Source organism: Helianthus annuus, chromosome 3, assembly GCF_002127325.2.
Source record: "Helianthus annuus cultivar XRQ/B chromosome 3, HanXRQr2.0-SUNRISE, whole genome shotgun sequence".
In the NCBI taxonomy this organism is placed as follows: Eukaryota; Viridiplantae; Streptophyta; class Magnoliopsida; order Asterales; family Asteraceae; genus Helianthus; species Helianthus annuus.
In genome coordinates this window covers 169,262,297-169,275,565 of record NC_035435.2, presented here as the reverse complement: position 1 = coordinate 169,275,565, position 13,269 = coordinate 169,262,297, and the positions used below count along the sequence as shown (strand labels likewise).

Here is a 13,269-nt window from a genome sequence, read left to right as displayed (position 1 = left end):
GTGTCACTGTTGAAGGAGGCGGATGGGCCGCCGGAGAAGGTTGTTCCTATTCCGCTTGAAGCTCGGTTCAATTTCCAGCCGCAGGCCGTGTTGGATCGAAAGTTGGTAAAGAGAGGTCATCGTGCAGCCATGAAGGTATTAGTGCATTGGAAGGGGCAGACGACTCAAGACGCGACATGGGAATTTCTCGATGATTTAAAGTTGCGGTTCCCGGATTTCATGGAGCTCACTCTTGAGGACAAAAGTGGCTAAGAGGGAGTCTTGTTACGTTAAATTAGTTTTATTTTCAGTTTATTTATTTTTTGCATGGGTTAGGGACCAATATGGTTTTCTTTTGTTTCTTGTGGGTTGTTTCCGTAACTTATGGTTTGGTTTGTTTAAATATTCAATGTTATCTATTCCTGGAGATTATCCAGTGAATTCGTTTTTCATCTTCTCCCTAGTTTCTCTCAAGTTCATCCCTATCAGATTATCAATACACAAATGTAAATCAATGACCAGGATTTGATGATGAAAATATACTAGTGTAAATCAATGGTCAGGATTTGATGATGAATATACACTAGTGTATTTTACGATTGATGTAAATCAATGACCAGGATTTGTTTACTCAGTTCACAAATACACTAGTGTTCACATACATGGATAAGATGCAACTAGTAACATTACATGTGGGTACATCTCATACTTTGAATGGATGACTTGAAATTTGTGTAAAACTCAATGCAACCAATAGAAGACATACCGAAAAACACAATGCTTTCAAAAACGCTTGGACGGTAGCCATGGCCATGTTAAAGGAAATTTATGTAAAACACAATCACAATGCACCTAAAAAGAAGGAAAGAAGTTTTTCAATAATTCGTAATATAGGAAAAACGCCAAGGTTAAAACACAATGGTGATTAAACGTGTATGAGGGTAGTTTAAAAACCGCAAACACAATTCCTAAAAACCCACACAAATATAACCCAGATTATAAAAAAACAAATACAATTCCTAAAATGCCAAGCAAATATAACCAAGTTAGTGAAAAACGTGTAAAAACCTTAAAAACGCAAAAGGCACGAGGGACCAAAAATGAATTATTTTCAATAGTTCGTAATATTGTAAAGTGTTTATAAGGGTATAGAAAAAATGCCAAAGTTGTATGAGGGTTTAGGCAAAACGCCAACGTAAGCTGGCTAAAACCAAATGCATGTAAAATTTAAAAAACGCAAACACAATTATTAAACCAAATGCATATAAAAGTTAAAAAAAAATGCAAACACAATTATTAAACCAAATGCATATAAAAGTTAAAAAAACGCAAACATAATTCTTAAAACGCAACAGGTCTCGTCTTAAGATATGGAGGGACGAGTTCTTGTCCAAAGAAAAAGAAAGTGAAAACCTTGCGCCTGCCGAATTGGAAGTTCTGGAAAAAGATATGGAATTAAGAGAGTTATCGGAGGAAGAGGAATGGGTTATGGCGGAGAGTAAAAAATTATTAGAGAAGCTGAATTCAGAAAGTGTCCAGACACTAAACAAAGAGCTCGCGCTAAGTGGGCTTTGGAGGGTGATGAGAACTCGAAGTTCTTTCAGGCTATGGTAAATAGTAGGAAAGCTGCTAATGCTATTCATGGCCTTAACATTAATGGTGAGTGGGTCTCTAAGCCGAAGGTTATAAAGAAGCAGGTTCTTTCGTTTTTTCGAAACAAATTCAAAGATCCGAATCCGGATTGGCCGAAGTTGGTTTGCAATAATATCAAAAAACTATCAGAGGCTGAAAGCAATCTTTTAATTGAGCATTTTTCGGAGGAAGAAATCAAGGCTGCAGTTTTTGATTGTGGGGATGACAAATCTCCGGGTCCGGACGTGATGAACTTTAGATTCATTAAGCACTTTTGGGAATTATTTAAAGAAGATTTTGCTAAAGTTTTTGACTGGTTTCACTCGCATGGTGACATTACCTTAGGAAGTGGGTCGTCTTTTATTGCCCTCGTTCCTAAGATTGCCGACCCGGTATCACTTAAAACTATAGGCCCATCAACCTTGTGGGTGTGATTAGCAAGGTGATTTCTAAAGTTCTCGCGAACCGCATGAGATTGGTGTTGGATTGGGTTATTTCGGAGTCCCAATCGGCTTTTCTGAGAGGTAGGTATATTCTTGACGGTCCTCTCATAGTCAATGAGATTATCTCTTGGATTAAAAGGAAGAAATCCAAAGCCTTTATCCTAAAATTGGATTTTGACAAAGCATACGATAATGTTAATTGGAAATTCGTGGTGGACGTGCTACATCAAATGGGCTTTCATGACACCTGGTGCAAGTGGATATGGGGCATTTTAAAGTCGGCTAATTCTTCGGTTTTGGTGAATGGCTCGCCGACTTTCACGTTCAAATGTGAAAAAGGGATGAGGCAAGGGGATCCGCTCTCTCCGTTCCTTTTTTTGGTCGAGATGAAAGCCCTTTCGTGCATGATCGAGAAGGCGAAGGAAGAGGAGGTGATTAGAGGCATTAAGATATCTAACAATGGTCTGTGTATCTCTCATCTCTTTTATGTGGACGACGCCATCATATCATGATGGGTGATTGGTCCAGGAATGAAGTTGTGAACGTTGTTAGAATTCTTCGGTGTTTTTTCTTAAGTTCGGGATTGAAAATTAATATCGACAAGTCCAATTTATACGGGCTAGGAGTGGGTGTGGAAGAAGTTGGAGAATTAGCTAGTATTGTGGAGTGCCAGCCCTTCATCTACCTCGGGCTCAAAGTCAGAGCGAATATGAACCGGATCTCTAATTGGCAACCGGTGTGTGACATTTTCCGTGCTCGGCTAGCCAAATGGAAATGTCAACTTCTCTCTATTGGTGGTAGGGTGGTTCTCATCAAATCGGTTATGGAAAGTCTACCAACGTATTACTTTTCACTTTATAAAGCTCCAAAGAAAGTGATCGCGTCTTTGGAGTCTATGATAAAAAATTTCTTATGGGGAGGTAATTTAGAAGAAAGAAAGATGCATTGGGTCGCGTGAGAGAAGGTTACTCGGCACAAGAAAAATGGAGGTTTGGGCTTGAATAATTTAAACGTGATCAATACGGCTTTGTTATCCAAATGGGGATGGAGGTACAAGGTTGAGAAGAATAATCTTTGGAAAAAAGTCGTCGATTCCATTCATTCGAGTCGGAAGGGTGGGAGTGCATCCCTTTTAAAAACTCGTGCTCCGGTGCTTGGCTTAACATAGCAAAAAACTTCATCAAAACGAAGGCAGGGGGAGGCCGTTAAGAAGCTTTTTGAGAGGCACGGTGGGTAATGGAGAGGATATAAACTTCTGGTTAGATCCTTGGTTGTATAACGACTCTCTTAAAAATTTATATCCTGAATTATTCAGCTTGGAGGTCAAAAAGAAATGCAGTGTGGCCGATAGAATCAAGCTTATTGATAACATGATTCAGCTTCAATGGAGCTGGAGTTCTGATATCGCAGCAGCAGGTCAAGTCTCGTGCCTTTCGCAACTGCAATCGGACCTCGCGGGGGTCACGGTTTCGGTTTACTCGGATCAGTGGAGGTGGAGTGCAGAACCGACAGGTTCATTTTTTGTTAAGTCAGTCAAACGTTTGTTGAAAGAGGATGAGGCCCAAGGAAGCTCGTTCGTTTTGAGTTGGTGCAAATGGGTTCCCGCTAAGGTTAACATACATGCGTGGAGAATGGAGATGGATAAAGTTCCGACCGCTGAAGCTTTAATAAGGAGAAACATCGGTATCACCACTTCCGTATGCCCGTTGTGTAACTCGGAAGAAGAAACTGTTGATCATGTGTTTAACACGTGTATAATTACTGCAAACGTATGGAATGGAGTTAGTGTTTGGTGTAAGATCCCTAACATCTTCGCCTTTTATCTCAAAGACCTTTTATCGATCTTCAAAGACCTTGAGGTTTCGGAGAAGAAAAAGGACGCGATCCAAGGCATTATTTTGATTGGATGTTGGAGCATGTGGCGTGCTAGGAACAACGTTAAGTTTTCCAATTCTCCGGTTAGAATAGAGAAGATTTTGAGTGAGATTAAGGCTTTAGGTTACTTATGGTTTTCTTATAGATCGAAACATAGAGGTTTGGAGTGGAGGGATTGGTTATCGTTTGTAAATATGTAATTGGTTTTGTTTTGTTTTGCCGGCCCGGCTTGGTCGGTGGTTGTGTTAATGATAGTTACCTTTCAAAAAAAATGCATATAAAAGTTGTAAAAAATTTATAGTCATTACCTATATAGGCTATAACGGTATCTCCATAAAGATGACTAAACAAAAATAATCAAATAAATCCCAAACCCTACGGCCATAGTAACCGGTTTCCCTCCATTTCAACACAATTTCAACTTGTAACCGCTCTCTCACTATGCAACTCTTCTTCTTCTTCATCTTCCACTCAAATCTGTCAAAATCTTCATCAACAATGTCTTCTCACGTGCTCTTCTGCAACGCTTACACTCTCATCGTCTTCTTCATGCTTCCTTATCTATCAACATCAGGTACACATGTTTCACTTCTTCATATCTTCTTTGTGAGTTCAGCAAATTTACAACTGTACAGATCTATTTCAAGTTTGAATCAATTCTAGGGTTTACTTTGTGCTATTTCAGTGCGCACACACAAACACATACAAATTACAATATGAAATATCAGAATGTGTTGTTGATGTCGTTATACCTTTGATAATTGATATCATATCTTCTATGTGAGTTCAGCACGAGAAACAATAAATAATTACAAATGGAGGAAATAAATGTGTTCAAATTCAGCAACAATAACACATAGTTGTCTTCTTATTTACTCTAAGTTTTGTTGCAGATGGTATTCAACTTCAGGTACACATGTTTCTGTTCAAATTTTACATGAATCGTCATTCTTTCGTATTTGGAATCGATAGTCACCATCAAATTTACACACCTGCACAGATCTATTTGAAATTTGACTCAATTCTAGGTTTTAGTTTGTGCTATTTCTCGAAATGGCTAGAATATTATAGCTATGAAACACTGATTCAGAAAAACGAAAGGACAACAGACTGAATGAGTTGTTGATGTCATTTTTCCTTTGATATTATTATGTCTTCTTTGTGAGTTCAGAGGGTGTTAAAAAATAAAAACATCAGATTCATCAACATCTGTAAATTTTGTTGCAGATGATTTTAAACCTCCAAGGCCGATAATTTCGTTTCATTTGGATAATTGGAAAATGGAATATAGGGCAGGTGAAACTGCAGCTATCGTGGTTAGTGTACTGGAAGGTTTCGAGTCCAAACAAGACGAACAAGCTTTCAATCCGAGTGTCTCAATGAACGGAGTGATGGGGAACAGTAGTCTTGTTACTGGCCTTTGGTTTGATAGGAATAACTGGAGGATTTTCTTTATGCCAATTATGACAGGGTCGTTCCATGTGTCTATTAACGATGACCGTTTCAATGTACACTCTTATAGTATACATTACCGTGTCAATCCAGGTTTTCGTTACGACTGAAGCTCTTATATTTGATTGCCTAATAATGCCTGATAATATCGTTGATATTTTTCAAAATGAAGGTCCGATTTACGAGTCTGGTGGCGCTGCGTCATGGATGGGTCAAGTTGATGATTTTGTAGCTGGGTCAAAAGCTACAGTTTTAATACAACCTAAAGATGCATTTGGGAATAATGTTACAAATGCAACTGAAGGACAAAATATTTACAATTTTGATGTCTATGCAACAACTTTAAATGGATCGAATGCAAGATTGCTGGATATTAGCAACAAAGGATGGAATGAGTTTGGTTATGTCTGCATTACATTTGTTACGGTCACAGCAGGACATCTCTCAGTTCACATAAAACAAAATAACAATTCGTTGATTGGTTCTCCATTGCCTTTAACTGTCCACCCTGGTAGTTTATGTAACATATGTTATATATATGATCAGCTGAGTGTATTCTTTTTGTTATTGATTACATATATTTGATGAACAGAGGCAGTTGATATTGCCAACTGTCTGGCACATTGGAGCACTGAAACAAAATCTTTTCAGCTGTTTTCAAGGATGGAAACTTTTGTAAGCCAGAGAGATAAATTCGGGAACCTTGTTCCAGGGCTGCATGATTTTGATATTGAAGTTATGCAGAAGGGGTCCTTGTTGCCTATACCCCTAACTAACTTGCAATACAAGGAAATATCTCCGGGCATTCAATCTTTTTCTTTCACGGTAGTTAAACCCGGGGACTTCATTCTCATCATCTCAGCGTTTAAGGAGATGATTATGGATATGCCCTATGACTTTAGTATCTACACAGGTAAGTTTTTATAAAATTGTCATCATTCTGCTCAATCTTTTTTAAAATTTTGATGGTTTTATTTTATTGATAGGGTACTGTGATGATCCACATAGTAGGGTGCATGGACCTGGTATACATGATTCTATTGCTGGGTTAGATTCTAGATTTACAGTATCGTTAAAAGATGCTTATCAGTATCCTTCATTAATTGAGTTAGAAAGGCTTCAAGTACAAATTACACTGCCTTCACTCTCTCTTCGTGTAAATCCACAAATACGTCCAAGGGGTGATCCTAATGGTATAAAAAGCTAGTCATTTTATATTTAAAGTTTTATATTCTTTATGAAATGTAAACTTAAAAGATTAAACAGGTACTCAGCCAACTGGAATGCTCAGTTATGGTGTGTTCGATCCAACGGGAATGACTTATGCTCAATCTGATTTCTCACATGACAATGTAATAACTACTTTTTATATTGCTTCGTAATAGAGGTGGCAAACAGGTGGTTCAGGCGGGTTGGGTACTTTTTGACCCGTTTTCACTTAAAATGGTTAAATATTGTTTTGGACATTAAATTAATCAGAATTCTGTTTATTGTATTTAGTCTGTTGAGAACTCGAAAACAACGAGCAGTGACTTTGATGTCCATTACGTGCCTGAAAAAACCGGGGTATATGAAATTCGTATATTTTGTGGTAATATTCCACTGAATGGTGGCCATCCATTCATAAAGAAAGTACATCCAGGTATTCTAATATATCTTAGCATATATACGTGCATCTGATTACTTAATAATTAATTAATAATTAAATATGGATAATGTAATATGTGTTTTTTAATTTTGTGCAGCCAATGTGAATATGTCTCTATCAGGAGTTTTAAAATATGATAAAAAGGTGTCAGCAGGGATTCTAAATTATATAGTGGTGCAACTGATGGATTCTTTTTATAATCCAGTAGTGAATGAAAAATCAAGATTGAAGCTGGAGATGACTTCAAAGACCGGTGCAGCTTTCTTCCCTTGCCTCTTTAATGACAACTATGACGGGACCTACACGGGGTCCTACCTGGCATATGGTCCCGGAGATTTTGAGTTATGTATTTCATTTATGCAACAAAAGGTCTTGCCTTGGCCCTTTAAAGTCCAGGCGTTTGATGGTAAGTTTATTTAAATTAATATATAAGATAAATTTCCAAATGGTATAATTATTGTAATGGTAATTATCAGCTAAGGAGTTCCCTTCAGTCCGCGATGATGAAGTTGACGCTTGGGAGGATCAATCCGCAGTTGTTAATGTTCTAAACAACGATATCGTCTTTGACGACAAAAGAACAATTTGTGAATTTCAAAAGGTATGGTTTATGAAGTTTTGAAGTTATCATTAGGGTTTATCACAAGTTTTGTTCTTTTCCATACGTGAGGGCTTTTTGGTCTTTTTAACCTTTTTGGGATTAATATTGTAATTAATACAAAATTTAAAATAATTTGTAACTAAAACATGTATCAAATGGTTGACCGGTCAAAACCATCATCTGATTGTAATTCAAATTCAAATTGTTTATGAGCATCTTGGAAAATGGCAGTAACAGTGTAGAAATCGAAGATCTCTAGAACCTGTTCGATTTTAAGAATGAAATTTTTTGTATGCCTAAAGGACGAAAAATGTAGTTTTATCATTACTGCTGTTTTGGCAGCCCAGTCATGGTTCGCTTTTGCAGTATGGAGATCTATTAAGATACACACCATATAAAGGATTTTACGGACACGATAAATTTGTTTACAAAATGGCAAATGCACATGGCAATACAGGTCATGGTTGTGTAAACATTTATGTCCGTACTATCCCTCCACAATTTGTTTCTTATCCAAAACTGTTGCACGCAGTTGAAGATACACTCAGCCCACAATTCGGGTAAGCTGTCAAATGTTCTAGAAACTTCCAAAATGTTCTGTTCTGAGATCCTAATAGTCTCTTTTCACAGTGGTTATCCTGGCTTTGAGATGATATATTCAGACCCAACAGAAAACATTTCTGTTATCGTAACTGCACAAAAAGGGACTGTTTTCCTCTCTCCTCTTTTAATGCAACTTTGGGATCCAATGTGGACTGGAATTACTGTCAGTAAAATGGAAGGAGGGGATGAACGTCTGAATATAACTGGTCGTTTGGGAGCCGTCAACTTTGCCCTAAAGTCACTCCAATACATAGGGTAATAGTACATTCGGTTTATTAATATTAATAATATTAATTATCGAGTAATTAGCATTTTGAATGTATGATTATTTGCATGCATGTGCAGAAATGCGAACTTCGCTGGCGAAGATACTGTTGCGCTCTCCTCATCTAATATAAATGGCGAAGGACATGTGGATGTTAAAATATTTGTGGAACCGGTTAATGATCCTCCGCTTATTAATGTGCCTAAATTCATCATCCTGGAGAATGCAACAGAAAATAAAGGACTCTTGATATTTGATAGACAACGATACAAGTTTAATTTTTCCATTGGGGATCCAGATCATCCTTATTTTACAGGTACGTTCAAATACGGATTAAATGATGAGATAAATTTGGAAATTTTAAATGAAAAGATAATGAAACGCTTTGAATCCTACTTAATTTGTCACTTTATAACATAAAGTAATTTTCCAATCTATTATAGGGAATGGGACTCGCTTCCGAGTCATGTTTTCGGTGGAAGTAAGTACTGGAACATTCTCAGCCAAGCTGCCAGCTCAGCTTATAAGCACAACTGAATTGAAGTTGAACAGAAGCAAACAGTGGCAACCCCTTGTAACATTTGTTCAAATCTCAAAACATTTTACTGTGAACAAAGTACAAGGCATTAGATTTCTGGGAACAATTAATGAGTGCAACACTCTTCTCCATCATCTGGTTTATTATGTGAGTAACTGATAATCATATTTGTTGTTAAATGATTAATGTATGAACTATGAAGATGAACTTTTTTATAGGGTGACAAACATGGAGTCTTTAGATTGAGGGTTAATGATATGGGGTGGCACGGGTGTTATCCAAATTGTTTTGGGATGATGTCGGTGCCTCTTATGTCTGAGGCTACTGTACATTTAATGACAACAATACCCTTGAATCCATTGGTAGCTCATTGTAAGTTATTTTATTTAGCTTCCAACTTAATTGTTGTAGTTTAATTCGTCGTACGAGAGTGTTTAAATGTGTATAACATACTGTGCAGCTCTTGGATCGGCGGTTCTGATTGAATCCATTGTAGTCTCTTCATTGGCTGTGATTTTGATGGTATTCACATGTAAATGTGTAATCATTCTTGTACGTGAAAAGAAGAAACAACAAGCAGAGTCTCTGAATCTTCAACTTAATGAGCTGCAAAACTCCCATGAAAAGATGGTATTTTGCCTTCCACTTCTGATCATTTCAGTATTCGTTCTTAGTATCATCTTTTTGGCTTTTAATGGCTTCCGTTTGCAAATATTATGTGCAGTCAAGTTCAGGATCACCTGACAATGTAATCCAGCTTACTGGGAAACATCCTAGCTCCTTCAGGCAAAGTGAACAACCTTCCAGCTTACGAAAACCGTAAGTACTTATTTTTTGAGTAAGATGCGATTTTCGTCCTTGAGGTTTGGCCAGTTTTGCGACTTTCGTCCAAAGGTTTGTTTTTTCGCATCTGGATCCCAAAGGTTTGAAATCTTGACATTTTCATCCAGCTCATTAACTCCATCCATTTTTCTTGGTTAAGTCAGGGGTATTTTCATCTTTTTGGTTAACTTAAGTATTCAAAAAGACGAAATTACCCCTGACTTAACGGAGAAAAAATGGATGGAGTTAACGAGCCGGATGAAAATGGTAGATTTCAAACCTTTTGGATCCAGATGAGGAAAAACAAACCTTTAGACGAAAGTCGCAAAACTGGCCAAATCTCAGAGACAATAATCGCATTTTACTCTTTTTTTTTAAGTTTTTACTTGGTTGACCATTTGAACACTTGTGTTGATGTTGCATTTTGTGCTCTTTTGATGATATTTGCATATGTTATGGGCCTAGTTAACGCAATTTGATTGAAAGGGACCAAAAAGATTTTACAAGATTGTATTTCCTAAGAAACTTTTCAGTCTGTTGTAATTACTTATTTTCTGAAGTTGTCACTGTTACATCATGTAGGGATGAAGAAACCAATGTAGCTGAAATTGCAACAATGATACTCTAGTCTCCCGGTTAAGTTTATTACATGAAAATATTTACATGTTACATATGGTTACCCTTTATATCAGTTTAACCTTTTTTTCCTTTTCTGTGATGGTTTTATATTCTTAACTTTTATGATTATATTATTATTATACTTACTTTTTTCCGGTGTATAAAAACCAAGTTATTATTCCCACGTTTTTTTGCTCCCTAGGAGTGTGAGTTGCATGCAACTTGTACACCCTTTTAGGTGGTGCAGATATGAATCCATAAATATTTTCCATTGCCTTTAGTTGACTTTCTTGCAGATAATTTGGCTGCAAATCCGGTAAGCATGTTGGGGATATCTGCGGCGGACATTCTTATGGCCAGTATATATGACGTGGACAGAACAAAAGAGAACGATGTGAGATTTTCCTAAGGTATCAGAGAAACTAAACGTGTTTTAAACGAATCCAGCCACTTGGATTTTGGATTGATGACTTATTGATATACCTAATTAAATTGATCCATCTATTGAATCATTTGACCAGACTAGACCAATTCGAGATCAAGATTCTACCCCTATCTGGATCTTCATAGGCGTTGCTACAATTTTGTCGTGAATAATGATGATTTTTTGTTTTTAAAATGTTTTATGTGCAGTTGTATAACAACAAGGTTCATTACTTGTCAATTAGTGTGGCGGCTCTTGAACAAGCAGACACCATAATCCACATACACTTGGCACATACCGGTGAAGGTATCGTGGAATGTGAACTTTGCAAATGTTTTGTGAAGGAGGTAAGTAGTTGATCCAGCTAATTTCTAAAACTTTTCGCTTTTGTTTCTCGTATTTAAATCAAACAATTCTTTGATGGTAGCGAGATGAAGTCGAAGAAGTTCAAAGTGACAAAGCAACCATAGAAATAACAAGCCGATACCAAGGCAAAGTTGTTCGGTTTCTTCGTGTTACTGTTGACATTGTGAAGGTAAACATAAACACCATTACATGTTGTTTCATATCATCATATCGAAAACGTATATACCCAAAAATTTCTATACGAAAGCTACATATATAACACTACTGAGCGAAAAGCTCCCCCCCCCCCCCCCCACCGCGCTAACCTGCGCCCCTGTTTGGGTGACGATGGATACAGTTACCCAGTCTAACTCATGACAGTAATTCTTTTTCACTTCCTGAATTTCAGTTTAAATTTTACCTTTTTACAACACAAGGTTAAGTATCTAACCAAGTGTCATAATGGCTCGAAATGTATACTAGAACATGAACTCGTGCATGTTAGGGTTATTTTTACAGTTAATCACCCAACTTTTTAACGTACAAATATAAAATGTTTTATATATAACCCTAAGAACTTCGATTTAAGGTGTGATTATGCTTAAATGATGGTACCTTAACTACCAATTATCAATCACTCAAAACATGTAACATACCACCATTTAAAGCATCAAGACAATATTAATCAGAGACCACAAACCATATGAAGTTGGATTCCAACCACCACTTAAAGATGGTAGTCTTAGTTTTAACTATTTATCACTAACCATGTATAGTAATTAAGGGGCTTTCCATCACTCATCACACCCTATCATGTTCCGCCACGTCATCGAACTTGGTTCCATCATTAGTGATGGATTTTAGTGGGGGTGCCCATCACTCACCATATGTGAAGGAGAAGGAAGCAGGGAGTGAAGGAGAAGGAAGCAGGGAAGAAATTCAACGCGTGCTCACTACAACACGTTTTGAAGACCACGCGTGGTCAAATAGAGTCGCGGTCGTGTTCCACGTTAATCCATGCGTGATGGGTCTTCCACCACGTAGCGCCCCGGGTACCCTAATAACCCACTTATTAGTACAAAAGATATGTGATGACAAAAATGCTATTGTTTTTTTTTTTTTTTTTGGATTCAAAATAGGCCCCCTTTAGATCTCTTGTACATGAAGATTGATTGGTGTAATTTCTCTTTGTAAGCTTGTTTTTTTTTTTTTTTTTTTTTTCTAGCTCCTTGCTAGTTAGGCCGTTTGGGATGAAAATTGTCGTTGAAATAAAGAACTTCAAAAAAAAATTCACGTCCACGGTTAAGTTGTTTGTATGTGATTATAATAATGTGTTATTTTGATCAGGCAAAATTAGCGGTGGACCATAGGATTCTTGATGGAGCAACCGTGGCACGATTTTGCAATGAATGGAAGAAGCTTATTGAAAAACCCGAGTTGGTATTGTTGCATACGAGATAACCTAATCCTTAACCCTCACAAGTGAAAGATTTTGCTTTGAATCAATGATGAGGTGTGATTGATGTTGTAGGTCATGAAGGGCTTAGGTTGAATGAGTCAAATTGTAAGACCAACCGCAATGTTTTCGATAATGGGTTAAATAAAGCAATTCGATATATTGCGATCTTTAAACTTTTTTATATTTGATTAAATAGACAGTTTATAAAGAAAATTTTGTTTAGGTTAGAATATATATGAGAACATTTCTTATGAGTTCAATTATACATTTTTATGATATTAAAAAAGTGGTGACATCCAACCAAAATTCATGTTAAATATATCTGGTGTTTGATTTTCTATTTATCATATTAAAAAATATTTGTAGAAGTTAACCTCTTATTCAAAATTTCGCTTAAATTATCAAAAATATTAATTTAACTTTAAATTTCAAACTTAAATTGATCGCCAAAAAAACAATATTTCTTTTGTAATTTTATACTTGTTTCGATTAAAATGAGCTCTCTGCTTGAAACGATTTGGTTTAAAAATGAATCAATATGCACCGGTTATGGGGGCGAGCAGAT

The 13,269-nt window shown here is 36.8% G+C and overlaps 2 protein-coding genes across 5 annotated transcripts; both read left to right on the top strand.

The window, feature by feature from the left end:
* Positions 1–2,080: 2,080 nt before the first annotated feature.
* On the top strand, positions 2,081–2,566 carry LOC118490564 (secreted RxLR effector protein 78-like). Its single transcript, XM_035988268.1, has one exon. It carries the CDS (start codon positions 2,081–2,083, stop codon positions 2,564–2,566), a length of 486 nt encoding a protein of 161 aa, XP_035844161.1.
* Positions 2,567–4,284: 1,718 nt separating this feature from the next.
* Positions 4,285–12,861, top strand: LOC110930726 (protein GAMETE EXPRESSED 2). 4 transcript variants are annotated; one of them, XM_035987753.1, is made up of 20 exons: positions 4,285–4,503; positions 5,157–5,474; positions 5,554–5,892; positions 5,974–6,294; positions 6,368–6,574; positions 6,648–6,733; positions 6,882–7,023; positions 7,127–7,435; positions 7,506–7,630; positions 7,973–8,190; positions 8,261–8,488; positions 8,579–8,814; positions 8,942–9,183; positions 9,255–9,408; positions 9,497–9,666; positions 9,761–9,855; positions 10,773–10,886; positions 11,110–11,247; positions 11,328–11,435; positions 12,593–12,861. In XM_035987753.1, exons 1-17 carry the CDS (start codon positions 4,371–4,373, stop codon positions 10,774–10,776), a joined length of 3,327 nt encoding a protein of 1,108 aa, XP_035843646.1. In that variant the 5' UTR covers positions 4,285–4,370; the 3' UTR covers positions 10,777–10,886; positions 11,110–11,247; positions 11,328–11,435; positions 12,593–12,861. The 4 variants fall into 4 exon arrangements, with proteins under 4 accessions (XP_035843646.1, XP_035843645.1, XP_035843644.1 ...); XM_035987752.1 differs by having other exon boundaries at positions 10,758–10,886; XM_035987751.1 differs by having other exon boundaries at positions 10,441–10,886.
* The last annotated feature ends 408 nt before the right edge of the window (positions 12,862–13,269 follow it).

What these genes read in the sequence shown, in the direction of transcription:
- LOC110930726 (XM_022174086.2), top strand. Translation starts at nt 4,371, where the DNA reads ATGCAACTCTTCTTCTTCTTCATCTTCCACTCAAATCTGTCAAAATCT. An exon ending in AAGTCACTCCAATACATAGG is followed by an intron (nt 8,489 to 8,578) that starts GTAATAGTACAT and finishes ATGCATGTGCAG; the next exon opens with AAATGCGAACTTCGCTGGCG. An exon ending in GAATCCATTGGTAGCTCATT is followed by an intron (nt 9,409 to 9,496) that starts GTAAGTTATTTT and finishes CATACTGTGCAG; the next exon opens with CTCTTGGATCGGCGGTTCTG.
- LOC118490564 (XM_035988268.1), top strand. Translation starts at nt 2,081, where the DNA reads ATGAGATTGGTGTTGGATTGGGTTATTTCGGAGTCCCAATCGGCTTTT.